Raw genomic sequence first — 27,131 nt, forward strand, 5'->3', positions numbered from 1 at the left:
GGCCAGATCCAGCCCACGACGTCATTTTATCTGGCTCACAAAAGTAAATCACGTTCAACAACTTACGGTCTGTCTCTAAAATAAAGTTGAGACAATTTCTGTAGTCCTCAATGAATGATTGTCGACTACAGAAATCAGAGTACTTGAACTGCATATTTTCAACAAAAAGAACATTTTCTGAAAAAAAAAAAAAAAAAATACTTGACCATTTTAATATAATATACATATATATATATATATATATATATATATATACACACACACACATATAATATATCAGAGGTTGCGCTAGACTTTTTCGTTGTATGTCATTTTGACTGACAGGGTCATAAAAATCCGGTCATAATCTATTTTTACCCGTCACTTAAATTTTTAAAATGATAATGATGACATATTCAATAGTATTTAGTTTTCATTAATTTTGATTTAATATTGTAACGCTTGCTTGGCGGTGAAAAATTAGACACGAAAGTCGTGGTATTTTTCTCCCTCTTTTTACTCTGCTTACTTACTTAGTGTGTGGTTGAGGTTATTGCTGCCAAAGGGGGGGGGGCTACAAAATATTAAATGTGATGGTTCTCAAGACTTATTTTTGCCCCTTCTGTCATTGTTTGCATAATATCCTCATTAAAATATTAGGGTTTTTTTTTTTTTTTTTTTTATCTATGAGATTTTAACAAATATTTTTTCACATTCACATTTGAAGGTAACTTTATGCAGAAGTGGGAGAAATTCCAAAAGGTTCAGATACTTTTTCTACGATTTATTGAAACCGGAATTCTGTTCATTTCCAGAAAATGCATATAGCATAGGAATTAAAGCAGCAACAACTAATCGATTAAACCGATTAAAATCACTTTATAAATAAGTTGTCAACGAATTTGCTAATCGCTTTTTGCGGACAGGGACAGCTATGAGTTTGGGTCCTTATTCGTGTGCAATGCGAGGATACACGCGCTCGAGTGAGCAACAGAGAGTTCACTGCTACACTCAGGTCGGGTTGCTGAATCAATCATTGTACAAAGTGTCAAGAGTTAGATTGTCTTTTGTGTTGTTAGATCCAGTGTGCCTCCGTCAGAGGCAAGTTAATGAAGCCAATAGTATTGTCAGCATTCTTTGTTGATGAGACGTTACTATTTAGAATGATGCACTAAGCTAGTTAACGGTTTTGCTAATCAGTGTCTTAAGTGTGTTTGTGTTTTGGAGAAGCATATTAGCACTTGAGACTACTTTACTATCTAACAAACAATAACTCATTTTTAATATATAAAACACGTATAACATGCATAAATCCATTCATATACCAGCAGTGTTATTTTTTTCAACAATGTCGATTGCGAAAATATTTCATCAACGAACACTTTTTTTTATGACGAGACGATAACGAGCTAAAAACGTGATTTTGGAGATTAAAGCATAACTAGATGAATGCCAAATGCGCAATAGTTTCTGTCACAATGTGTGACATTTAATGTGTAGTTGGGTAAATGGGTTGAGGATAAGCCTGAGAATGATCGGTTTTCTCTCTGCTCTATACGAGCAATATTTGAACATTGCTAACACGGCCGAGAGTCGAGGCAAACTGCCCATATGTGTGTGTGACATGCATGGACAGTGCGTGCATGCTATCAATCCATATAAACTTTGAATATAAGCCTAAACGGGGATTATCGATGTCTGTTATTTGTGTCCTCTTTTTGAAAAGCAAAATATATCCCTGGAATGACAGATGACAGCCAGCATGTGTGGCCATTTGTTTGATGTTTCTGCGCATGCGGGTCTTCTTGCTCAGCGTGTGTCGGACTGCGAATTAGTGCGCATGAGTAATACTGGAATGGTCTCAATGGACAAAGGCAGTCTGAACAAGCACACCAAAAAAACATGACAAAAAATCGAATTTGTGCATTAAGACCTGTAGTATGAACCTAGCCTAATTGTAACTCGTAGCATTAGCATAGCATTCGCATTAGGCTAATGCTAACCGCAAGCGTCCTCTTAAACTCTGAAAACATTTTTTAACTGCAGCTCGTGTCATCCAGCTGGGTATACTTCATCAAAAATAATGTAATGCTGAGTGTGTATTATCACCAAGTTGGCGTTGTCTTGTAGATGCTACAATATGTGCTCGTCTGCCAATGTTCATTCAAAATAGCTGGAAACCTTTATTTATTTATGGAGTAAATTTATGTAGTTTTACAGACGAAAATATTTTTAGAAACGTCGACTAAAACTAGACTATTAAAAAGTTTTACAGATCTACACAGAAATGATTCACCAGACACAAAATCAAGCTTATGAAACATTATAGAAGATTAGGTGCTGTTTTGTTGGCAAAAGGGGGTTGTACAAAGTATTAACACCAGGGGTGCTAATAATTGTGACACACATTATTTGATGTCAAATAATTATTTCTTTATGTGGGATTTTTTTCCACTGAATAAATGCACTTGTATTGAAGGTTGGATTTTTCTCTTTTTTTCCATTAAGGTCCCATATTGTTTGAATTAAAAAAATATATTAGAAGCTAAAAAAAACACATCTTAACCAGGGGTGCCAATAATTATGGAGGGCACTGTATATACTTAGAACAGTTGTAGACTACAGTTAAGCCAGGATGCTGTAATAAAATATTTTTGACGGAAATGGTCATCCGTTTTGTCATCATTGTTACTTACAACATGCTTACAACAACTTCACGTTAAATTATGAAGGTAAAAGTGACATTTATCCAATTAATCGTTTAATTCCAATGCACTTATCTTGCCGCATCTTAATTATTGTTCGGAAATCTGGGGACACACACATAAGGTTCACCTCCATCCTCTTTTGATCTTTCAAAAGAAAGCAATTTGGATCATTCACAACGCACCGTTCAGAGCACACACAAATGAGCTCTACATCAAATTCAAGCTATTAAAATTTTATGACCCGATAAACTTCAAAACTGTTCAAATGATGAACAAGGCCCACTCAAACGGTCTCCCGTCTAACCTACAAGTTCGATTCCAACTGAGGGAATCCAATTACGACCTGATAGGAACCAGATTGTTTTCTTATCGGAAAGTCATAACAACCTTAAAATCATTTTTGGTTACAAACATTGGCGCTCGCCTATGGAATACCAGTGACCCAGCACTTACGAGCATATAATCATTTGGTTACTTCAAAAAGACTTGTAAGGAAAGCATTTTGAGTCGCTACTTGAACACCAGTTATAACACATAACACTACTGCCATACACACAGCCACAACAAAATGTTCCCACAACAAATAGATGATGGAATGTCAGGGACAGAGACAAAGTCACAACATTGTACGCCCGGAAAATATGCCCTGTAGCAAACTCAGATCGCTAATCTGCTCGTGTACGTGCCTGCCGTGTGATCTCAACAACCGTATATAATGGAGCTGCTTGACTGGACGCGGAGTTCACTGGACAGAATTTTTTCAACAATGCAACCACACCTAACCAACGGCCATGTCCGGCCAACACCTTCACGTCTGGATATGCGGAGGATGCCTGGGGGAAATGGAGGCCCATATGCTTGACGGCTCTCCAGATTGAGGACGTGGAGGACCTCTTTATCTTCGGCTCGCTGCTGGCACTCGCCCTCCCGCTGCTTATTGGTGCCCTCTGGATACACCGATTCTCGGTGAGAGTGATGCGGCACACAAAGAGGCAATGGAGATTGCTCGTAACATCGGCGACGCTGTCAACAAGGCCGGTGATGAATTGTCCCAGGTGAAGAAGGAACAAGCAGCGTTTAGTGATGCCGCAGCTCAATTGGTGACGAAAATCATTACGGAGATCTGGGATCAAGAAAGGCTCGCTCGCGGGAACCGGGCCAGGGCGGATGACGACTAACCCACCTGAGCGGATTGCAGCGGATGTGGGCCTCCATGACTCCCTCGGGTATCCCTCCCTATACAAACTTGATGATCACCCTAATCAATAAACTCACGCTAATCGACAACATTGCTAAAGTGCCATGGCAATTAATAACTTTTGGGAAGATAATTCATGTGAAAAATTTAAAAAATTAAAAAAATGTTTTAAAAAAGCTCATGTAATGTGATGTATGCAACTCTACCGTTTGATTGTGCGTCCTTGGCTGTAGGGGGACAGGTATTGATAAGCATATGCTTCTCCCGTCTGCCCTTGTCTTTCCTTGGTTCTTTCTTTCTTCGGGCTAATCATATCACATTTGTAATTGTCAATGATACCGATGATGATGACAATAAACATTTCATTTCATTTGTCAGATTAATAGATTATGAGAATAATTGTTAGTTGCAGCCCTAACAGAAAATGAAGCACGTGTCCAGTACTTGATTTATCTAGGCGTATAAATGACACTTAACTTTGAAATGTGCTCCAGATTTATTTAGTTTTGGACCAAGAAAAATATTTTAATGCAAAAATGGTGAATATTCACACACATACACACACACAAAGTTGAATCTAACCTTAAAGGCACCGAATGATTCCTGGGAAACGCAGCTTAAAATAAACTTCAGAATTAAGACAAAGTAAGAGCAACACAGTAAGATGAATTAGCGTTTTTTTACTTCTCTATCACACTGTAAAAATCCGAACTCAGTGCCAATGACGATGATAGAAGTCCGATCATCCTTCTGCTGCGAGTTTGTCACTAGTAGATGTCCAATTTGTTTGAAGTGGGAGGAATGACCATTCGCTGCCAGCCCCCTTCAAAAGGATCGGACACCTATTGCCGTCATTGGCAGCCAACGAGTTAATTTTAAAAGTTTAATAAGACAATAGTGGTCTGGTGGTGTCTAAAGCGTATCTTACATAAATACAATAGTCACTACTTGCACAATTGATGTGCATTCATCTGCTCCCTTTTGTGACTACATTGTCCGCTACGTGTGCAAGGTCATTTAAAAAAAAAAAAAAACTACTAAATTCATAGCGCGACATCTGACAAATAAAAAAAAAAGTACATACACATTTGTAATAAATTACATGGAGTAGAGAATGCAGCAAAAGTAACCACTATGTCCTTGCTTGAGTTAGGACAACAGCGATATGCCTACGATTGTCTGCTGTCGACCAACCGACGAAAACACACTCGAGGTGTCACTCTGTCACGTTCTCACACGATATTATGTTGCGCATTTTAACGCGGAAGCAAAATCGTCACTTTGTGTTCTTGTACCGTGACGGAAAATATTGCTGCGTGTTTTTCGTAAAGTGGGATTACAAGAAGAGCAAACCGTTGTTAGCACCGTGCTTTTGCTAATTTGGGACTACACTTGTATTAGCCAACCTTATCTTCTACTTCCTGGATGCATCTCTGGCCCCGCCCATAGGCACTGTAGCGTCTTCATGATGGCTCCCATAGGGTCGTACTGGATAATAGTTTTTGTTTTTTTTGTTTTGCTTTTTTAAGGGAGTCCTTTTTTGTTCTCGCGTGCATGTCATTTATGGAGCGAAATGGAGACATAGGATGTCGGGATGTAGCCTTCGTCCCCGTTGCTCCTACGGACACGTGTCCAACCGTCGCCTTTGTCTTCCTCCACCACGGCCAGGACTTCTCCTTCTTTCATGGCGATGGTGCCTTCGCTGGCGCCTGCAACATAACCAACAACGGTTTGAATCAGGGGCTGTCAATCTGCTGGCCCGGGGGCCAGACAGGGCGTGTGAAAGTAAATCACGTGTTTTCGCCGAGTTAAAATGTAGGCAGATTTTCCGTAGTCCAAATACCAGAGAATATTTACTGTTACTGGTACTCCCCGGGTCACGACGTACCCGAATTATGTGATTTCGACTTTACGACGCCGGAGTTTCGTCCACCATATTGTCTCCAATTGTTAATTTATAATGTTGATTTTTGTTTTGTGATGCACACTTTTATTTTGGCGCAGGAAGCGTAGAGCAGGTAGTACTTCTGTACGCGAGTAAGAGCTCATGTACACACGAAGAAGACCACACACGCACACACGAGGAAGAGCTCATTTACTCCCAAGAAGAAGTCGCGCAGGCGAGAGAGCGAGAGCATGGACTTCATAATGATATTGACGGGACACATTCCCCATACACAGCGCCACACCTTTAAGTAGGGGGCCGTCCCACACTCTGCTACAGTCAGTCGAAGTCTGTCGCAGCTATTCTCAAACACATGCAGCGATCCAACGCCGGATTTAGGTTGAAAAAATACGAAAGCTGTTCCGCATACAAACAGGAAGGATTGTCTCAGGAGTGATTTGTTCAAGGATTCCAGGTAGTAATTATATTTTTCTTACCTTGCATGCATTTTGAAACGTTGTGAAAAAAATTAAAGGGAGAAATTAGCCGCTACGGCATTGGCGTCATAGTTCGCCATATTAAGTAAAATAAATGGTGACAACACGCTTTTTTTTTTTTGCTTTTAACCAAGACTCGAGACTGTTTTACGTCCATATCTATAAAGAATTCAGGGATTTAAGCATTTATTCACCAGAATTTTCAACGGAAAAAGGTCTTTGTGATAAGGCGGCGCTACAGTGGCTCAAAGACTAGCAGCACATTTGACATATTTACGTAAAATAAATGCTAACTGCCCGTGTTTTGGTTTTTTTGCTTTTAACCAAAAATCGAGACTGTACGTCCATATCTATAAAAATACAAGGATTTAAGCATTTATTCACACAAATTTTCAACGTAAAAAGCTCTTTGTGGTGTAAGGCGGCGCCACAGTGGCTTAAAGACTTAACTCTTTCACTAGCAAACATTTCACAAGACATCGCCTTCTTTCAAGCACCACAGAATATTCTGCTCTATTGTTACATGAACACATATTAACGATTTAATTCCCATCTATCATCATTTAAAAAAAGTTTGTTTCTACTTTTTTTGGTTCTTTAGTTATGAGCAGTTGATCATAAACAACATTGTTTCAAAAGAAATAGATCACATATAGAAACTAAATAAATACATGACTAGATTAAACCTTAATTTTCTTTTCAATGGAAAATATTTTGTTTTTCTTTTACATTTTTTTATTTAAAATAAAAACGAGTGCAGTATATATTTTTTTACTTTTTTTAAATATATTTTTTAACAATCAAAATTATTATCTAAAATTTTTTAATTATCGGATTTCTTTTATGGAGGACAACATACATTTTACTTCAATTTCATTTTTGAGAGAAAGTTGATTTGTATTCGACTTTCGTGGGCAACGCAAAAATTATGTGAATATTGACTTGAGTTTCACACCTGCGGTCTACTGAGTCGAATGGCATGTTTACCTAATCCAAGCATTCACCAGCAATTTATGCAAAATTCTAGTGTGCCAGATGCGTACCGGGAAAGTTATACATGGCGGTGCAGTTCCCGATGGGAGCCGCCAACTCCTCATCCTCGAAGTCGTCGTCAAACTCTGCGTAGATGGCGTGGGAAGAGGTGTCGGGCGTGCCTCCGTCGGAGTGAGCGCCGTCCGGGCTGCGGTGAAAACACACGCAAGTGTGTGAGAAATCGCAATGGATGGAATTGAGGTGTAGCTGATGTGAGCATCACCTGAGCGGTTCGTGAGTGTCATTGTTGTTGAAGTGAGGTTTGTAACGTGGCGTGTCGCCTCGGCCTCCCGCTTCAGCCAGCCAAGTCTGGAAAATTAATGAAGAGCATTTACATACAATGATGATGATAGAGCTCCAATTAAAAACAATTTCAATGAATTTTTTACTAAGTGGGAGGGTAACAGCGCATGAACTTCAAATGGATTGGACATCAAGCGCTGTCAATGGCAGACAGTTAAAAGAAATCTAATTTGCTCTTCCTCTGACCAAGATGCAACCTCCCACGAAATAGTTTATCACTTGTAGACAACTCTAATCTCATAATAATATGTTTTTCTCGTAATATTCCAACTTTTTCCTCACAAGATTATGACTTTTTTTGTCATAAATTTACGACTTAGTCTCTTAAATTTAGCTTTGTCTCGTTATTTTACAACTTAAATCTCGTAATATTATGACATGTATTTTAAATCTCTTAATATTACGAGGATATTCTCATAATATTACGACTATATTCTTAGAATATTACGACTATATTGTCATAATATTATGACTTTATTCTGGTAATATTAAGACTATATACAAAGACTTCCGTTCCTACGCTGGCAAGGTAAGCCAAATTTCCGCGCAAGTCTAAATTAACCCTAAATTTTAAAATAACTATCCAAAAACATGTACTATACGTCATTGTACTGTCGTCGCCAAGACGTTAGACCTAAGTCTTAGCTAGACAACGAGCTAAGCTGTAATCTTTCCCCTCTCTTGCGTTCACTTTTCCGTGGGAGCAAATGTGCTCCTTCCTCGTGTGCGCAAATACCTTCTTCTTCGTGTGTACATGCGCTCTTACTCGCGTCCAGTAGTACTACCCGCTCTAAGCTTCCTGCGCCAAAATAAAAGCATGCATCACAAAACAAAAGTCAACATTATAATCAAATAAACATTTCACCAAAAGGCAGAACAGTCATACACTACCGTTCAAAAGTTTGGGGTCTAAGCGACCCCAAACTTTTGAACCGTAGTGTATCATATGGGTTGTTTCATTATTTACACTAATGTATTAATAAAATAAAATAAAGTAAAAATTACTGTGAGGATATTGTGAGGTACAATAAGGTACTGTTTACGCAAAAATATAAATAAACGACTGGAGACAAAATGGCGGACAAGACTACGGCGTCGGAAAGTCGAAATTAGGGAAGGCGGGTACTACCGGGGACTACCTGTATTTTCAATATACAGTGCCTTGCAAAAGTATTCGGCCCCCTTGAATCTTGCAACCTTTCGCCACATTTCAGGCTTCAAACATAAAGATATGAAATTTAATTTTTTTGTCAAGAATCAACAACAAGTGGGACACAATCGTGAAGTGGAACAACATTTATTGGATAATTTAAACTTTTTTAACAAATAAAAAACTGAAAAGTGGGGCGTGCAATATTATTCGGCCCCTTTACTTTCAGTGCAGCAAACTCACTCCAGAAGTTCAGTGAGGATCTCTGAATGATCCAATGTTGTCCTAAATGACCGATGATGATAAATAGAATCCACCTGTGTGTAATCAAGTCTCCGTATAAATGCACCTGCTCTGTGATAGTCTCAGGGTTCTGTTTAAAGTGCAGAGAGCATTATGAAAACCAAGGAACACACCAGGCAGGTCCGAGATACAGTTGTGGAGAAGTTTAAAGCCGGATTTGGATACAAAAAGATTTCCCAAGCTTTTAACATCTCAAGGAGCACTGTGCAAGCCATCATATTGAAATGGAAGGAGCATCAGACCACTGCAAATCTACCAAGACCCGGCCGTCCTTCCAAACTTTCTTCTCAAACAAGGAGAAAACTGATCAGAGATGCAGCCAAGAGGCCCATGATCACTCTGGATGAACTGCAGAGATCTACAGCTGAGGTGGGAGAGTCTGTCCATAGGACAACAATCAGTCGTACACTGCACAAATCTGGCCTTTATGGAAGAGTGGCAAGAAGAAAGCCATTTCTCAAAGATATCCATAAAAAGTCTCATTTAAAGTTTGCCACAAGCCACCTGGGAGACACACCAAACATGTGGAAGAAGGTGCTCTGGTCAGATGAAACCAAAATTGAACTTTTTGGCCACAATGCAAAACGATATGTTTGGCGTAAAAGCAACACAGCTCATCACCCTGAACACACCATCCCCACTGTCAAACATGGTGGTGGCAGCATCATGGTTTGGGCCTGCTTTTCTTCAGCAGGGACAGGGAAGATGGTTAAAATTGACGGGAAGATGGATGCAGCCAAATACAGGAACATTCTGGAAGAAAACCTGTTGGTATCTGCTCAAGACCTGAGACTGGGACGGAGATTTATCTTCCAACAGGACAATGATCCAAAACATAAAGCCAAATCTACAATGGAATGGTTCAAAAATAAACGTATCCAGGTGTTAGAATGGCCAAGTCAAAGTCCAGACCTGAATCCCATCGAGAATCTGCGGAAAGAGCTGAAGACTGCTGTTCACAAACACTCTCCATCCAACCTCACTGAGCTCGAGCTGTTTTGCAAGGAAGAATGGGCAAAAATGTCAGTCTCTCGATGTGCAAAACTGATAGAAACATACCCCAAGCGACTTGCAGCTGTAATTGGAGCAAAAGGTGGCGCTACAAAGTATTAACGCAAGGGGGCCGAATAATATTGCACGCCCCACTTTTCAGTTTTTTATTTGTTACAAAAGTTTAAAATTATCCAATAAATTTTGTTCCACTTCACGATTGTGTCCTACTTGTTGTTGATTCTTGACAAAAAATTAAAATTTTATATCTTTATGTTTGAAGCCTGAAATGTGGCGAAAGGTTGCAAGGTTCAAGGGGGCCGAATACTTTTGCAAGGCACTGTATTCCAACTATATTCCTGCAATACAGGTAGTCCCCGGGTTACGACGTACCTCACCTATGTGATTTCGGCTTTTCGACGGGGGCTCGTCAGCTGTTTTTCCTATATTATATCCTATATTTTTTTTAATTTAAAATGTCGCGTAACAGTGTCTCGTCCACCACCTCTCAGCATTGATGGTAAGTACAGTATATCATTTGTCATTTAATTTTATAATTTATTAGGTTTAATTAATCTAAATGGTTGATCTCTACAGTAATTGTATGCATATCTGGTATTTCATTATACTACAGTCATAAACTTCATAATTGTATTGACAGGTCACATCCATCAGCCACTGCGCAACGCCTTCAAGTAGGGGGCTGTCCTACAGTCCGCTTCAGATATTCGCAGACGGTCGCAATTAGTCAACACATACAGGGATCCAGCGCCAGATTTAGGTTGAAAAAGTATGAAAGCTGTACCGCATACAAACAGGAAGGATTGTCTCAGGAGTGATTTGTTCGAGGATTCAAGGTAACAATTATATTTTTCGTACAATGAATGCATGTTTTTTTTGTGCTTTTAACCAATAATCGAGACCATTTTACGTCCATATCTATAAAGAATTCAGGGAGTTAAGCATTTATTCACAAGAATTTTCAACGGAAATAGCTCTTTGTTTACATATGGCGGCCGCTAGTTTCCTTACTGATTAGCCTCATAGTTCACAATATTTATGTAAAATAAATGCTACCTGTGCATTTTTTGGGGCTTTTAACCAAGAACCGAGACTGTTTTACATCCATATCTATAAAGAATTCAGGGATTTAAGTATTATTCACAAGAATTTTTAACAGAAAAAGCTCTTTGTTTACATATGGCGGCACCAATTTCCTTACTGACTAGCCTCATAGTTCGCAACATTTATGTAAAATAAATGCTACCTGCAGTTTTTTGCTTTTAACCAAGAATCGAGACTGTTGTACAACCATATCTATAAAGAATTCAGGGATTTAAGCATTATTCACAAGAATTTTTAACAGAAAAAGCTCTTTGTTTACATATGGCGGCACCAATTTCCTTACTGACTAGCCTCATAGTTCGCAACATTTATGTAAAATAAATGCTACCTGCACAGTTTTTTGCTTTTAACCAAGAATCAAGACTGTTGTACATCCATATCTATAAAGAATTCAGGGATTTAAGCCTTTATTCACAAGAATTTTCAATGAAAAAAGCTCCTATATAAGTATAACCTCCTCCGTGAGTCATCACCTTATCGTGGTGGAGGGGTTTGCGTGTCTCAATGATCCTAGGAGCTAGGTTGTCTGGGGCTTTAAGCCCCTGGCAGGGTCACCCATGGCAAACAGGTCCTAGGTGAGGGGCCAGACTAAGCGTGGCTCAAAATGACTCCTTATGATGAAAAAAATACATGAACTCCAGTTTCCCTGTCCCGGACGCGGGTTACCGGGCCCCCCCTCTGGAGCCAGGCCTGGAGGTGGGGCTCGAAGGCAAGCGTCTGGTGGCCGGGCCTGTCCCCATGGGGCCCGGCCAGGCACAGCCCGAAAAGGCAACATGGGTTCCCCTTCCCATGGGCTCACCACCTGTGGGAGGGGCCAAAGGGGTCGGGTGCGCAGAGAGTTGGGCGGCAGCCAAAGGCGGGGGCCTTGGCGGTCCAACCCCCAGCTGCAGAAGCTAACTCTTGGGACATGGAATGTCACCTCTCTGGCAGGGAAGGAGCCTGAGCTGGTGGGTGAGGCAGAGAAATTCCGACTAGATATAGTCGGACTCTCCTCCACACACAGCTTGGGTTCTGGTACCAATCCTCTCGAGAGGGGTTGGACTCTCTTCCACTCTGGAGTTGCCCACGGTGAGAGGCGCCGAGCAGGTGTGGGCATTCTTATTGCCCCCCGGCTTGGTGCCTGTACGTTGGGGTTTACCCCGGTAGACGAGAGGGTAGCCTCCCTCCGCCTTCGGGTGGGGGGACGGGTTTTTACTGTTGTTTGCGCTTATGCACCGAACAGCAGCTCAGAATACCCACCCTTTTTGGAGTCGTTGGAGGGTGTGCTGGAGAGCGCCCCCTCTGGGGACTCCCTCGTTCTGCTGGGGGACTTCAACGCTCACGTGGGCAATGACAGTGAGACCTGGAGGGGCGTGATTGGGAGGAACGCCCCCCCCGATCAGAACCCGAGTGGTGTTCTGTTATTGGACTTCTGTGCTCGTCACGGTTTGTCCATAACGAACACCATGTTCAAACATAGGGGTGTCCATATGTGCACTTGGCACCAGGACACCCTAGGCCGCAGTTCAATGATCGACTTTGTAATCGTGTCATCGGACTTGCGGCCACATGTTTTGGACACTCGGGTGAAGAGAGGGGCGGAGCTGTCAACTGATCACCACCTGGTGGTGTGTTGGCTCCGATGGCGGGGGAAGTTGCTGGCCAGACCCGGCAGGCCCAAACGTATTGTGAGGGTCTGCTGGGAACGTCTGGCGGAATCCCCTGTCAGAAAGAGTTTCAACACCCACCTCCGGCAGAACTTCTCCCTTGTTCCGGGGGAGGTGGGGGACATTGAGTCCGAGTGGGCCATGTTCCGCACCTCCATTGTTGAGGCGGCCGATCAGAGCTGTGGCCGTAAGGTGGTTGGTGCCTGTCGTGGCGGCAATCCCCGAACCCGCTGGTGGACACCAGTGGTAAGGGATGCTGTCAAGCTGAAGAAGGAGGCCTATCAGGCCTTTTTGGCCTGTGGGACTCCGGAGGCAGCTGACAGGTACCGGCTGGCCAAGCGGACTGCGGCTTCGGCGGTCGCTGAGGCAAAAACTCGGACATGGGAGGAGTTCGGCGAGGCCATGGAAAACGACTTCCGGACGGCTTCGAGGAAATTCTGGTCCACCATCCGGCGTCTGAGGAGAGGAAAGCAGTGCACCATTAACACTGTGTATAGTGAAGATGGTGTACTGCTGACCTCGACTCGGGACGTCGTGAGTCGGTGGGGTGAATACTTCAAAGCCCTCCTCAATTCCACCGACACGCCTTCCTTTGAGGAAGCAGGGTCTGGGGACTCTGAGGTGGGCTCTTCCATCTCTGGGGTTGAAGTCACTGAGGCGGTTGGTAAGCTCCTCGGTGGCAAGGCCCCGGGGGTAGATGAGATCCGCCCGGAGTTCCTAAAGGCTCTGGATGTTGTAGGGCTGTCATGGCTGACACGCCTCTACAACATCGCGTGGACATCGGGGACAGTGCCTCTGGATTGGCAGACCGGGGTGGTGGTCCCTCTTTTCAAAAAGGGGGACCGGAGGGTGTGTTCCAATTATAGAGGGATCACACTCCTCAGCCTCCTCGGTAAAGTCTATTCAGGGGTTCTGGAGAGGAGCGTCCGTCGGGAAGTCTAATCTCGGATTCAGGAGGAGCAGTGTGGTTTTCGTCCCAGCCGTGGAACAGTGGACCAGCTCTACACCCTCGGCAGGGTCCTTGAGGGTGCATGGGAGTTCGCCCAACCAGTCTACATGTGTTTTGTGGATTTGGAGAAGGCGTTCGACCGTGTGCCTAGGGGAGTCCTGTGGAGGGTGCTCCGGGAGTACGGGGTACCGAGCCCCTTGGTAAGGGCTGTTCGGTCCCTGTACGACCGGTGTCAGAGTCTGGTCCGCATTGCCGGCAGTAAGTCGAATTCGTTCCCAGTGAGGATTGGACTCCGCCAAGGCTGCCCTTTGTCACCGATTCTGTTCATAATTTTTATGGACAGAATTTCTAGGCGCAGCCGAAGCGTTGAGGGTGTCCGGTTTGGTGGCCTCAGCATTTCATCTCTGCTTTTTGCAGATGATGTGGTGCTGTTGGCTTCATCAAGCCGTGACCTCCAACTCTCATTGGGGCGGTTCGCAGCCGAGTGTGAAGCGGTTGGGATGAAGATCAGCACCTCCAAATCCGAGATCATGGTCCTCAGCCGGAAAAGGGTGGCATGCCCTCTCCGGGTCGGGGAGGAGATCCTGCCCCAAGTGGAGGAGTTCAAGTATCTTGGGGTCTTGTTCACGAGTGAGGGTAGGAGGGAGCGGGAGATTGACAGGCGGATTGGTGCAGCGTCTGCAGTGATGCGGACTCTGCACCGTTGTGGTGAAGAAGGAGCTGAGCCAAAAGGCGAAGCTCTCGATTTACCGGTCGATCTACGTTCCTACCCTCACCTATGGTCACGAGCTGTGGGTCATGACCGAAAGAACAAGATCCCGGATACAAGCGGCCGAAATGAGTTTCCTCCGCGGGTTGTCCGGGCTCTCCCTTAGAGATAGGGTGAGAAGCTCGGTCATCCGGGAGGGGCTTGGTGTCGAGCCGCTACTCCTCCGCGTTGAGAGAAGCCAGTTGAGGTGGCTCGGGCATCTGGTTCGAATGCCTCCTGGACGCCTCCCTGGAGAGGTGTTCCGGGCATGTCCCACCGGCGGGAGGCCCCGGGGCCGACCCAGGACACGCTGGAGAGACTATGTCGCTCGGCTGGCCTGGGAACGCCTTGGAATCCCGCCGGAAGAGCTGGCTGAAGTGGCTTGGGAGAGGGAAGTCTGGGCTTCCCTGCTAAAGCTGCTGCCCCCGCGACCCGACCCCGGACTAAGCGGAAGATAATGGATGGATGGATGGATATAAGTATAACACCATTTACCATTTACCATTTGTGTTTCCACTCGGTCAGCTTTGATGGAAATAGGCCCCCTGTTAATCGGCGGCGCGCCCCTTGATCCATCAATACATTATGAAGTCTATTCTACAGTATATGTATGTGCGGTCTGCTTTCCTTTGTTGCACTAGGACTTCTTTGACTCCACACCAGTGCTATTTTCTGTTCATTTCGAGCGTTGTTTTCACGTTGGAAAACAGGTGTCTTTCAAGAAGGCAGCGAAACTAGAAATGGTAACCCCCCTGTTAGCTAGCTATTGGCCTGCTGGCTTATTGAACAGCACTAGACCGGTGCCACTCTTTAGCTGTCATTTTACTTGTTGAATTGCCCATGATTTGGACCTTATTTCCCTCTGAATTATTGTGCAGCCATTGAGTTTTTGTAAGTAAATATGTCTGTATTGATTTACTTTACGCATTGTTGTCCGCTCTTTGTCATTATTGTATTTTATTTTCTTATAGTGTGTTCATAGTTTGACGGTGACCAATTCATAAATGTCAGTTTTAATAAGAACTATGTTGTGATGAGTGTTACCAGAGGGAAGTAATATCTATCTATGGAATTTTTTACTATAATTTAACCATATGACTCATAATACATGTTACATGTATTTAGAGTTACTTAAGGGGTTCATTTCGACTTACGCAGAAATTCGGGTTACGTCGCCAGCGTGGGAACGGAATTTGCTCGTAAGAAGGGAACAACCTGTATTACGACTCTATTCTAGTAACATTACAACTTTATTCTCATAGGCATTTGCCATGGCCCTAATGCTCTGCCATAGGAAACAGATCACCAACCTATTGAAAACGTATGTCAGTTTCATTTCCTCAGCAAAAAATAAAGTGATCTTGTTAGTGAAAAACGAACCATCTTGAGGCCCTTTAACTAACAGAAGCAGTGGTGTTAAGTTGATTTGTAAGCTAACCATGAACATAGAAAGGTAGTGCTCCCAGGCTCCTGTGGGTGAACTTAATTCAGAGATTGTAATACCTTGTACCTGCTCCCATCAAACTAAAAGGCTTAATTGCCTCTCTCAGTAGGGTGCTCCCAATGCTTCATGTTCAAATTAATAATTCAGAGGGCAGCTAGTCTACCTATTACAGAGCAAGGTAAATAATAAACCCTGAAGTGCACATTACCTCATACTTGTTTTGCTCCCCCTTGAGGCGTTCTATGTTCAGATTCGTCTGATTGATTTGAGGTGCCAGACTGGCGGCGTCTCCCAGATCTGGATTTTTCTCGTAAACATCCTTCATCTTCCCCAGGGCCTCACTGACAGCCAGAAACACAGAGAAATTTAGGACTTTGTCTCACACACGCCGTTGTATCAATACTACCTGAATTGAATATACTACAGCCATCGGAGAGGCTCTAATGGAGATGAATGGACGCACAGACCAACCTCTGATCTATTTCCTTCTGCAACTTTCGACCAGTTTCCTCCAGTTTCTCTTGCAGCCTCTTCCTGCGCTGCTCCGGAGGGAGGTGGGTGAAGTCCTCGGTGACTGGGGGCTGCGAAAAGGTCAAAGGAAGTCAATTTCTACTCTGTGGAATTTACACAAAGAAACTAGCACACCTCCTTCAGGAAAAAGACCAAGGCTAAAGATATAGTTCCCATCCAGATATAAATCATATTGTTCACTTTCCTAAAAAGATCTTAATTTAGTCATAGTTGGTCACTCGATTAAAAAGGAGTATTGAGGCCCCACTGAACAGAGGAAAGAAACATCACGATATGAGATTTGACTGATACCCGACTTTACATTTAACACATAAACTTCAAAAAGCATTGGTGGAATACATTAAGTACATGAAAATAATCATAAAATTAAATTGAAAAAGGCAACAAAAAATTGGGAGGAACCTAGACAAAATTAAGATTCGAGAAATGAATAAGAAGGAATCAAGAAAATATAAAAAAATCAATTGAAAATACAAAACATTTTTTTAATAAAATAAAATATTTTGGGGGGGGGGGGGGAATATGAAAAAAATCAAATTAAAACAGGTTTGTTAACACATTTCCTCTTTTTGCAGGGGGGGGGGGATTTTATTTTGTTAGTATTTTTAAAATGAAATTGCTTTTTCTCTTAGCTGTATTTTTTCAATTTTCTTTATTATCAAGACTTTTTCTTATTGTACTTATGTGTCCCTCAAATGCTTTAAGTATATTTGTTAAATGTAAATTGAGGCAGCAAGGGGTTACAATAATAATTTCAAGATTAAGTTTTTGGCTGCCAACCCTCCTACTTCCAATGGATTTGAGATCTAGCGATAAACTCACAGCAAAAGGATGATTTGACGCCACATGATAGGATGTCTATCATCGTCAAGTTTTCCCATGTATATATATTTTTTAAGGAAAAACCTATTATATTGATGATAGACGTACAATCATGTGGCTCTTAAAAACTGAATCAAAATTCTTGAAATGACTTTTTCACAAGTAGAGTTAATCTTGAAAATATGAGATTTTCCCTCAAAAAATATTTTTTGATCTTTGGGGTGGGAAAAATTCTCACTGAAAAAGTCATAATTACAAAATTGAAATCTTAGTAAATTTTGATTCCATATGAAAAGTTAAAAAAATTATTTAATAATACTCATACTCTGTGTGGGCCTGACACTCCTTTGTTTCTTGATCATGTTAACGTGACCAATCATGTCTCTTCTTTTCCTCCACCAACAAGTTACCACCTTTTCAAAGCAAAACTCAAAACAGTTTTGCCCATTATCATTATAGTCAGATTTGCTTATTCTTTTTTCATCTTTTTAATCGTAATTAACTCCTTCGCTGCCTTTGACGGTGCTAGACGTCCAATCCAATTCGACTGGGGGGTCAGCCCTTCTAGTCAAAATGGATTAAATGTCTTTCACTGTTAATAGCGGTGACTAAGTTGAATAAACATTTGCATTGGAAAGGTGGCAGATTTATGAGTTCCAAACCCACGCCATTAATGCACTCCATATTACCGGAATCTTCTCTGGTGTGAACCTCTGAAGGGGAAAGAAGCAGAATATGCGTTGGAAGTTGGAAATGCATGCTTTGTATTGTTAAGAAGAAGTTATTTCTCATCGCAATAGTGTCACACAGTGATGAGCAGAAGTATTTGCACCTCTTGTGATTTTGCAAGTGCACCCACTTAGAAAATAGGTAGCAGTCTGAAATTTCAATAATAGATGCATTCTTACTTATAGAGACGCAATCTTAAAAAAGAAAAAAAAATCTAAAACTCAAATTGTACGATTTTTCAATAATTTATTTGTAATTTACTGGAGTTCATAAGTATTTGTACCCCTGAGAAAATCAGTGCTAATATTTAGTGCAGAAGCCTTTGTTTGCAATTACAGAGGTCAGACACTTTCTGTAGTTCTTCACCAGGTTTTCACATATGGAAACAGGGATATTGGCCCATTCCTCCACACAAATCTTTTCGAGATCTGTCAGGTTTCGGGGCTGTCGTTGAGAAATACAAAGCTTCACCTCCATCCAAAGATTTTCTATTGGATTGAGGTCTGGGGACTAGCTAGGCCACTCTAGAACCTGCATATGCTTTTTACGCAGCCACCACTTGGTCAGCTTGGCTGTGTGCATCGGATCATTGTCATGTTGGAAGATACAGCCACGACTCATCTTCAAGTCTCTGACTTAGAGAAGGTGGTTGTGGCTCAAAATCTGACGATACATTTAACCATTCATCCTCTGCTTTATACAGTACAGTCGTCCTGTGCCCTTTGCCGAAAAACAGCCCCAAAGCATGAGGTTTCCACCTCCACACTTCAGAGTGGGGATGGTGTTCTTGCGATTGTACTTATCCTTCATTTTCCTCAACGCACGAGGAAAAAAGTTTGCACCAAAAAGTTCTACTTTGGTTTCATCTGACCACATGACTGTCTCCCATAACCCCACTGCATCATTCAGATGGTCCCTGGCAAACTTCAGACGGGCCATCACATGCTTCAACAGGGGAACCTTCTGAGCAATGCATGATTTTAAACCATTGCACCGTAGTGTTCTACTGACTGTAGCCTTTGAAACTGTGCATACAGCTCTCTTCAGGTCATTGACCAGCTCCTGTCGCGTAGTTCTAGGCTGAGCCCTCACTTTTCTCATGATACAGTAAGTAATGCCCCACGAGGACAGATTTTACATGGAGCCCCAGTCCGAGGTAGATTATCAGTCATGTTGAGCCTTTTGCTTTTTCTAACAACTGCTGCAACTGTTGATGATTTATTAACAGCAAGTTGATTCCCAATTGTCCCATAGCCTTTTCCAGCCTTGTGGAGCGCAACAATTTTTGCTCTGGTGTCTTTTGAAAGCTCTCTGGTCTTGCCCATGGTAGCATTTGGATTATGACTGACTGTGGGGTGCACAGGTAAGAATAAAGACCTCAAACGGGTGGTGGATGGGTGGTTACTCATGGGGTAAAGGTGAACTTTTTTTAAGGTAGACTGACAACTCTTTCAGTGTCATAATATTGCCGATTCTCTGGGGTGCAAATGCTTATGAACCCCAGTAAATTACAAATACATTATTAAAAAATTATATGTGAGTTCAGGATTTTTTTTTTGATGAATATGTCTCTATCAGTTGAAATGCATGTATGATTGAAATTTCAGACCTCTACCTATTTACTAAGTGGGTGAACTTGCAAAATCACAAGGAGTGCAAATACGTCTGCTCATCACTGTATATATATTTTTTAATAGTGGCCATTTTATGTCACATTATTGATATAATTCATTTGTTTTGAATTATTTGGTGAAAAAGTTTGCAACAGTTAGGACAGCTTTTTGCCCACTCGACTTGAATTAACATTAAACCGATGTGCCACAAATGTTAAATGTATCAAGTCATGCTGCAACCTAAAACTTGTGTGAAGCACCACAGTTGAATACTATTGCTCAAATGTAACAATCTTATTGTAAGGGATGTACGGAAAGCAAAATTCTTGGCCGAAATCAAAAAAATATTGGAAACACTTGGCCGAAAAAAACGAGAAAAAAACACATGCATTTCGTTCATCATTTATTTTAAATGATTTTATTTCATTATTTTTTGATTAATGCCCGTTGCCTTGGCATTAGTTGTACAACCCCGGAGACTCAAAATATTTAATTTGAAAGGTGCCGATTCTGAAACTCTATGGGAAGGTGTGTTCCCGGCGGCAGTGAGCATTTTTTGGCAAACTCTAAATGCAACCTATAGCAGAGGTGCCGACATCGTCATAGCCTAGCAACGCATCGCGGCCAATGAAACAATGATAATAAATGAGCTTTCTTGGAAGTTTAGGACACTCGAAAAATGGCTCTCGCCTCCAATTGCTGAGATAAATGAGATCTCGATGCACAGTACTGTATATTTTTCTTATATTATGTATATACAGGATATACTGTATGTATATATTTTCCCCAAGTGGAAGCTTCCATGATACTAATAAATTTAATAATTAAAAAAAATATATACAGTACTGTGCAAAGGTTTTAGGCAGGTGTCCTGCCTAAAACTTTTGCACAGTACTGTACATTTGTGTGAAACTGTAGTTCTCAACAACGACAAAAAACTATTCCGTTCTCGCCAAAACTAGAGAAGCTCTTTACAAGGCTATTACAAACTCTCCTACTCTTTAAAATAAGACTGTTTTCTTGTGCAACAAGTGGAATCGATCAAGAGCCAGGCGAATGGGCAGAGTTCTAGCGGCGACGAAGCCGAGCGAAGTCGCTCTCGGACGGATAAAACAGCTACTGGCAGAGGGGGTGTGGAAGTCTCGGGAAAAAAATGTGACAAGAAGAGGAAGTGGTCGTGGTATAAACATATTGTACTAAATCACAGCAAATGCAAATGTATGCATTTAAATACTATTTGTATACTGTTAGGTCGATTAAACTCCAATGCTCAAATGCACTGTACTCGAAGTGGCGTGGGAAATCAGTGGAAAGCCACTTCAGAACATGCGTGTAACAACGATGAAGCAAATACATTATAGTTTCCTCCATTTAATCATTTATATATTTCTTTGATACCTCAAAATACTTCCAAAAGGACGAATGTTGGCTGTGAGCCAGTAGCTATGCTTCTCACTGTGTTTTGATGACGTCACCACTAAAGGACTATGGCTCTTTACACTATTTGGTGGTATACTTTCGGTCTTATAACCAACAACCGAAAATGCCATTTCGGCTATTTTTGGTTCCAAATTTTCGGTCACATCTCTACCAATACTTGTGACGAGTTGTTTTGCAAGACTGCTAAATGTTAAGTCAGCATAATATCGTAATATTGTAACAAATATGGATTACGTGTGTTGCTTTTTTTTTTTTTATTGTTGTGCATGTATTACTCGTGTATTTGGCGGGGGAGCCAATTGGCTAATTATTGAGTTGTGATAGGGACATCTTGTATGGAGGACCAGGAGTGCAAAAATGTAAATAAAGCCACAATTAAATAATGAAAAGTGTCATTAAAATTCTTCTATTTCATTATTTATTCATTTCAATTTAGATTTATTTATTTCAATGCTTATTTTGAATATTTATATTTTTCACTTATTCATATATTACATTTTTTTATTTAATTATTTCAATTTTTATTTCAATTTTTTTTCCATTTTTATTTATTTTAACATCTATTTATTTATTCCAATATATATTTCTATTTTTATTCATTTATTTTAACATTTATTTATTTCATTCTTGCACTCTTGTTCCCCATGTGGCTGCAAGAAATAATTTTATCTCTCATTGGCTCCTCAAACTCGGTGGGCGGGCGTGAACTAGGTGGGGTTTGAGTTGCACGAGTCTAGCTACTTGGCTCTGGAGTCAAGCTAGTGCTCCTTCGATGAGCTCTCGCTCACGATAAACCGCTGTGTTGTGTTAGCCATATGCTGTTCTTCTAGGTTTAACATGTCTGTTATTAAATCCGAGAAAGCTGATGCAGAACCTCAGCAATCGTTGCCATGTTGGGAAGGAGCCATGTAACTTGACTCATCAACTCAAACCCCGCCTAGTTCATGCATGCCCTCTGACTTTGATGAGCCAATGACATAAATTTGTTTCATGTGGCCACACAGGGAACAAGAGTGCAAGAATTAAATGAATAAAAAGTGAAATTAAAAAAATGTTGAAATAATGAAATAAATGAATAAAAAAATGAAATAAATATATAATGGAATAAATAAGTGTTGAAATAAAAATGGAAATAAAAATTGAAATAAATAATGTTGAAATAAATATTGAAATAAAAGCATTTTATCACTTTTAATTATTTATTTGTGTATTTATTTTAGGGCTGTCCCAAACGACTAATTTTCTCCCGATTAGTCAGCCGACTATTTTTACGATTAGTCGACTAATCTAATAATTTTAAAAAAAAAAAAAAAATTGTTTTTGTTTACTAATTTAGCAATGAAATTTTTGTTGACGCTTATCAATTCACAAAAAACATATTGGAACACTTAAATTATTTATTAAAGTACAAATAAACACATAAATAATAATAAATTACAAATAAACAATTAGTTCAAATGCTGATAGAATTTACTAGTGTAGCATCCCTGATTGAAAAGGTGGTCTCTTAAACTGATGGTTTACAACTTTTATTCCATCCTTGATGTAATCACACTGTAAGAGCTATGGTGCACACAAATAAAACAACACAATAAGAAATTAACAAAAACTTTTCACCTTTTTCCTTTTAAACCTTATTTATATATCAGTGAATTGCCTTTACCTTAATTTATTACCTTATCATTGACAATCTCTCCCTTGAGTGCAATCACTGTATATACTGTATATATTTATGACCTTTTAACCTTATATAATTTTCTATACCATAAAATAAACCATAACATGAAATAAACCTTTCAGTTAGCATTAAGGACAATACTAATAGCACTATGGGCCCATTGTCAATGAAACGTTATTATTCAGTAAGGCGACAGCACCCTCTGGTGTACAAAAAAAAGAAGAAAAAAAAAGAAAAAAATTACAAACGGTGACGGCGCTTGAGGTGTTTATTCACGGCTGACCTGCAGCCAAGCTTGGCATTTAACAGACAGGACAGAAGAGTGTACCCTCCGTTGTTTCTTTGAAATAAGTCAATTTTTTGGACACTCTGGTGCGCTTTTTTTGGGTTTGTGGCGCTTTCCCCGCTTGCATACAGAGCATCCGACATTCTGAACTTTCCACGCATGTATTTTTTTTTAACCCTTCATTAACCGTCGACGGGATGTTGTGCTCGTCGACGGATTTACGTCATCGATGACGTCGACTATGTCGACTAGTCGGGACAGCTCTAATTTATTTATTTCATTTTTGCACCCCTGGTCCTCCATAATCTTGAGGCCGATTGTTGTAATACCTTGGCATGTGGAATACCATCAATCTAGCAAGTCAGCGCAAAATAGGAGCCATTGCTGGCCAAAATGTGCATTGCGGTAACAGGTCTACTAATGGCGATAATGGCAATAGACGTGTATCAAATGTCAACAGAAAGTTTAACATTGTTTTGGTGAAATATATCGTTATATCGTATGGGACCAATTCAATATTGAATTATGCCACTATGATACAACAATTCAAAATCTTCAATACACACACAAAAAACACTGTGTATATATAGAAATGATCTGTTCAGCTTGTGGAAACAACAAGAAAAAAGTGGTGCTTAGGTTAAAAAAAAAAAAAAAAAAAAGGCTTTTGCAGACACCAGCGGGTGAGCGGCTCTCCTCGCGGGAAGGACTCACCGATCTCCTGAGTGTGCGGAAGGACGAGATTCTGGGTTTGACTGTCTTATTGATCTCCTTCAAACAGTACGACAGGGGGTCCCGGCCAAACTTGGGGGACGAGGGTCCGTTAACGGGCGAGGGGGCAGGAGGGGTCGAGAAAGGTGGGAGCGTGGACGGGGAGAGCTGGGAAAGGGCAAGATCGGGGAACAGCAGGAGACAGCCGGGTCGATGTATAACAGGGTGGGTGAGAGATGGAAGAGAAGGGGATGGAGTTGCGGGAAAATAAGGAGACAACACAAGGTGACAAGAGAAAGAAAAAGACACCGTCAACACCTTAAAGCACAACATGAAGCGAGACGACAACATTGACAGCGTGGCAGCAAAAGCATCCCTCTTCTTAGCAGCAACAGTAGCAGCAGCAGCCCAACACCTGCAGTCACACTCATCTACTACAGGAGGCTGGACATAACTGTTCTTGTATTATGTAAAAGGTTCAAATCAGAATTATGTCATACCAAAAACTTGAATGGATATTATAAACTTGCAATCAGCTTGAGGGAAGAAAGCTCTGGGATGTGAGCAACTACATCATTTTGAGTTCCAGAAATTTACTATTATAATCAGGTAAATCTGATCTAATGTTGAAACCAAATAAGTTCATATGTCAATTTGCAAGCACATAAAAAAGATATTGCATTTGACGTTTTAGTGCTTTTTTTTATTGTTTTTTATTCATATGCTTGTTTTCTTCCGATGTACAGATGTCTTAAAGTCTTTTTATATATATATATATTTTTTTTTTTATACCTCTTGCTTTTATGCTGATGTACAGCACTTTGTTTTGGATTGTTATTTCTAAACTACTTTATAGTCGAGCTGAGGTGTTAATTTATAAAGTTTCATGTCATGTAATTATCATTGTTGTGTCTTATTTATTTTCATATGCAAATTCATGATTGTGTAAAAAAAAAAAAAAAATCCATTATTTGCAATAAATTAGCAATAAATTCACTTCGATTCACCAGTTCTTTAGTTTGACATATAGTTCTCCCCTAGGTGGCAGCATTTCTAACATAAATTATCACATTCTGTGAGTGTAAAAAACGTCCTAATTGATACAAGTTTCCAAAACAAGAAATGTCTATTCATTCATTAAATTTAAGTGTGTGTGAGCGGCCTCGATGAGGAAAATCAAACACTCTATTTAACTCCTTGATGCCTGAATTTACATTTAACAAATATACAGAAAACGTCAGAATACTTAAGCTCAAAAATTGGAATTGAAAAGTACAGCTAAAACAATGAAAATCATTAATTAAAATAAATCAAAATAAGACAAAAAAAAAAAGGAAATTTGTTTGAAAAATATTAATTTTAAAAATATATAATAAAAAATGCTTTTATGTGTATAGATTTTTTTTCTCCAAAAACAATTAGATTTTTTTTTTTTTTTTATGAATTTCCTATAGTTTCTATTTATTTTATCCATTTTTTATATTTTTCGGATTTCCAATTTTTAGTTGTATTTTTTCAATTTAATTTTCTTTTCTTTTTTTTCTTCATGTACGTATGTATTTCCCCCAATGCTTTTGGATGTATATTTTTTACTCATTCACTGTCAGCCCAGGCACATATGGTTTGTAAAAGAAGAATTATAAATATATATAATATATATGTATATTAAAAGCATCCATCGACGGCTCTAGACTTCTAATTCATTTTGACTCAGAGGAGCGAATGAATGAATTCAATGTGAATTCAGGCATCAAGGTATTATGGTGAGAGTAACGGCACTCTAAATACAGGAGGGTAATTAAGGGTCCCGCATATTGAATATCTCTTATTATTAGCATAACATATTGTAGTTAGGCTGATCGAACACTCTAAATCAGTGGTCTCAAACCGGTCCTCAAAGGGCCGCAGGGGGGTACTGGATTTCATTCCAACCAAACGAGACAAATACCTTTTCACCAATCTGGTTTCTTACAAGTGTAATCAGTTGATTGCAATCAGGTGCTGCTTATGTTAGTAGAAACCTCATTGGTTGAACTGTTTGTGCTGGATCTGTTGGAACAAAAACCAGGACCCACTGCGGCCCTTTGTGGAGTCGGTTTGAGACCGCTGCTCTAAATTGTCCTGAGGTATGAGTGTGTGCGCGAATGGTTGTTCATCTCCTTGTGACCTGCGATTGGCTTGCTCGGTGTACCTCACCTCCTGCCCGCAGTTAGCTGGGATTGGCACCCCGTGACCCTCGTGAAGATAAGCGGCACGGAAAATGAATGAATGAATGAATGAACATATGATAGTTATATTTTATATAAAAGCACAGAAAGTCCGTGAGCTAGATTAAAATTCAGCTTGTCAGTTGTGTACTTACTTTGGTATGAAAAAAGTATCAACTTTTTGGAATTTCTCCCATTTGTGCATAAAATCACCATCAAATGTGATCTGATCTTTGTCAAAATCACACAGATGAAAATACAGTGCCTGCTTTAACTAAAACCACCCAAACATTTATAGGTTCTCATATTTCAATGAGGATAGCATGCAAACAATGACGGGGGGGGGGGGGATAATTCAGTGAACCCTCTGCCTAAGGAGACTTTAAGAGCAATTGAAATCAATTTTTACCAAACATTTTAAGTCAGGTGTGTGTCCAATCACTGATGAGTGGTTTAAAGCTGACCTGCCCACCATAAAACACACACCTGGTAAGATTTGTCTTGATGAGAAGCATTGTCTGATGTGCATCATGGCTCAGTCAATAGAGCTGTCCAAAGACCTGCGATCAATGATTGTTGATTTGTAAAAAGCTGGGAAAGGATAGAAGAAGAACATCTCGAAAAGTCTGGATGTTCATTAATCGACAGTCAGAGAAGTTGTCTACAAATGGAGAGAGTTTGGCACTCTTGCTTCTCTCCCAAAGAGTGGCCGTCCATCAAAGATGACGCCAAGAGTTCAGTGCAGAATACTCAGAGAGGTAAAAAAAAGTACCCTAGAGTGTCTGCTAAAGACTTACAGAAATCACTGGCACAGTCCAATATCTATGTGCACACATCAACTGTATGTAAAACAATGGCCAAGAAGGTGTTCATGAGAGGACTCCACGGAGGAAGCCACTGCAGTCTAAAAAAATACATTGTTGTTTCAATGTTTGCAAAAAGGCACTTGGACACTCCACAGAAGTTTTGGCAAAATATTTTGTGGACTGATGAAACCAAAGTTGAATTGTTTGGGTGTAACACACAACGAGGAAAAATAGAACAGCTCACCGACATCAACACCTCATCCCCACCGTGAAGCATGGTGGAGGGAGTACCATAATTTGGGGCTGTTTTGCTGCCTCAGGGCCTGGACAACTTGCAATCATTAATGGAAT

The 27,131-nt window shown here is 40.6% G+C and overlaps 1 protein-coding gene across 1 annotated transcript in view; it reads right to left on the bottom strand.

Moving 5' to 3' along the window:
- Positions 1–286: 286 nt before the first annotated feature.
- The window catches only part of trip10a (thyroid hormone receptor interactor 10a), a 77,710-nt gene continuing 50,865 nt past the window's right edge, over positions 287–27,131 (bottom strand). Inside the window, exons 10-15 of the mRNA XM_057860990.1 lie at positions 23,771–23,935; positions 16,429–16,538; positions 16,166–16,298; positions 7,523–7,608; positions 7,311–7,447; positions 287–5,594 (exon numbers count right to left, since the gene is read on the bottom strand). Of these exons, the coding sequence (XP_057716973.1) occupies positions 5,443–5,594; positions 7,311–7,447; positions 7,523–7,608; positions 16,166–16,298; positions 16,429–16,538; positions 23,771–23,935 (783 nt within the window). The 3' untranslated portion in view covers positions 287–5,442. The remainder of the gene's footprint in view (positions 5,595–7,310; positions 7,448–7,522; positions 7,609–16,165; positions 16,299–16,428; positions 16,539–23,770; positions 23,936–27,131) is intronic.

Source organism: Corythoichthys intestinalis, chromosome 16 (assembly GCF_030265065.1).
Source record: "Corythoichthys intestinalis isolate RoL2023-P3 chromosome 16, ASM3026506v1, whole genome shotgun sequence".
Classification (NCBI taxonomy): Eukaryota; Metazoa; Chordata; class Actinopteri; order Syngnathiformes; family Syngnathidae; genus Corythoichthys; species Corythoichthys intestinalis.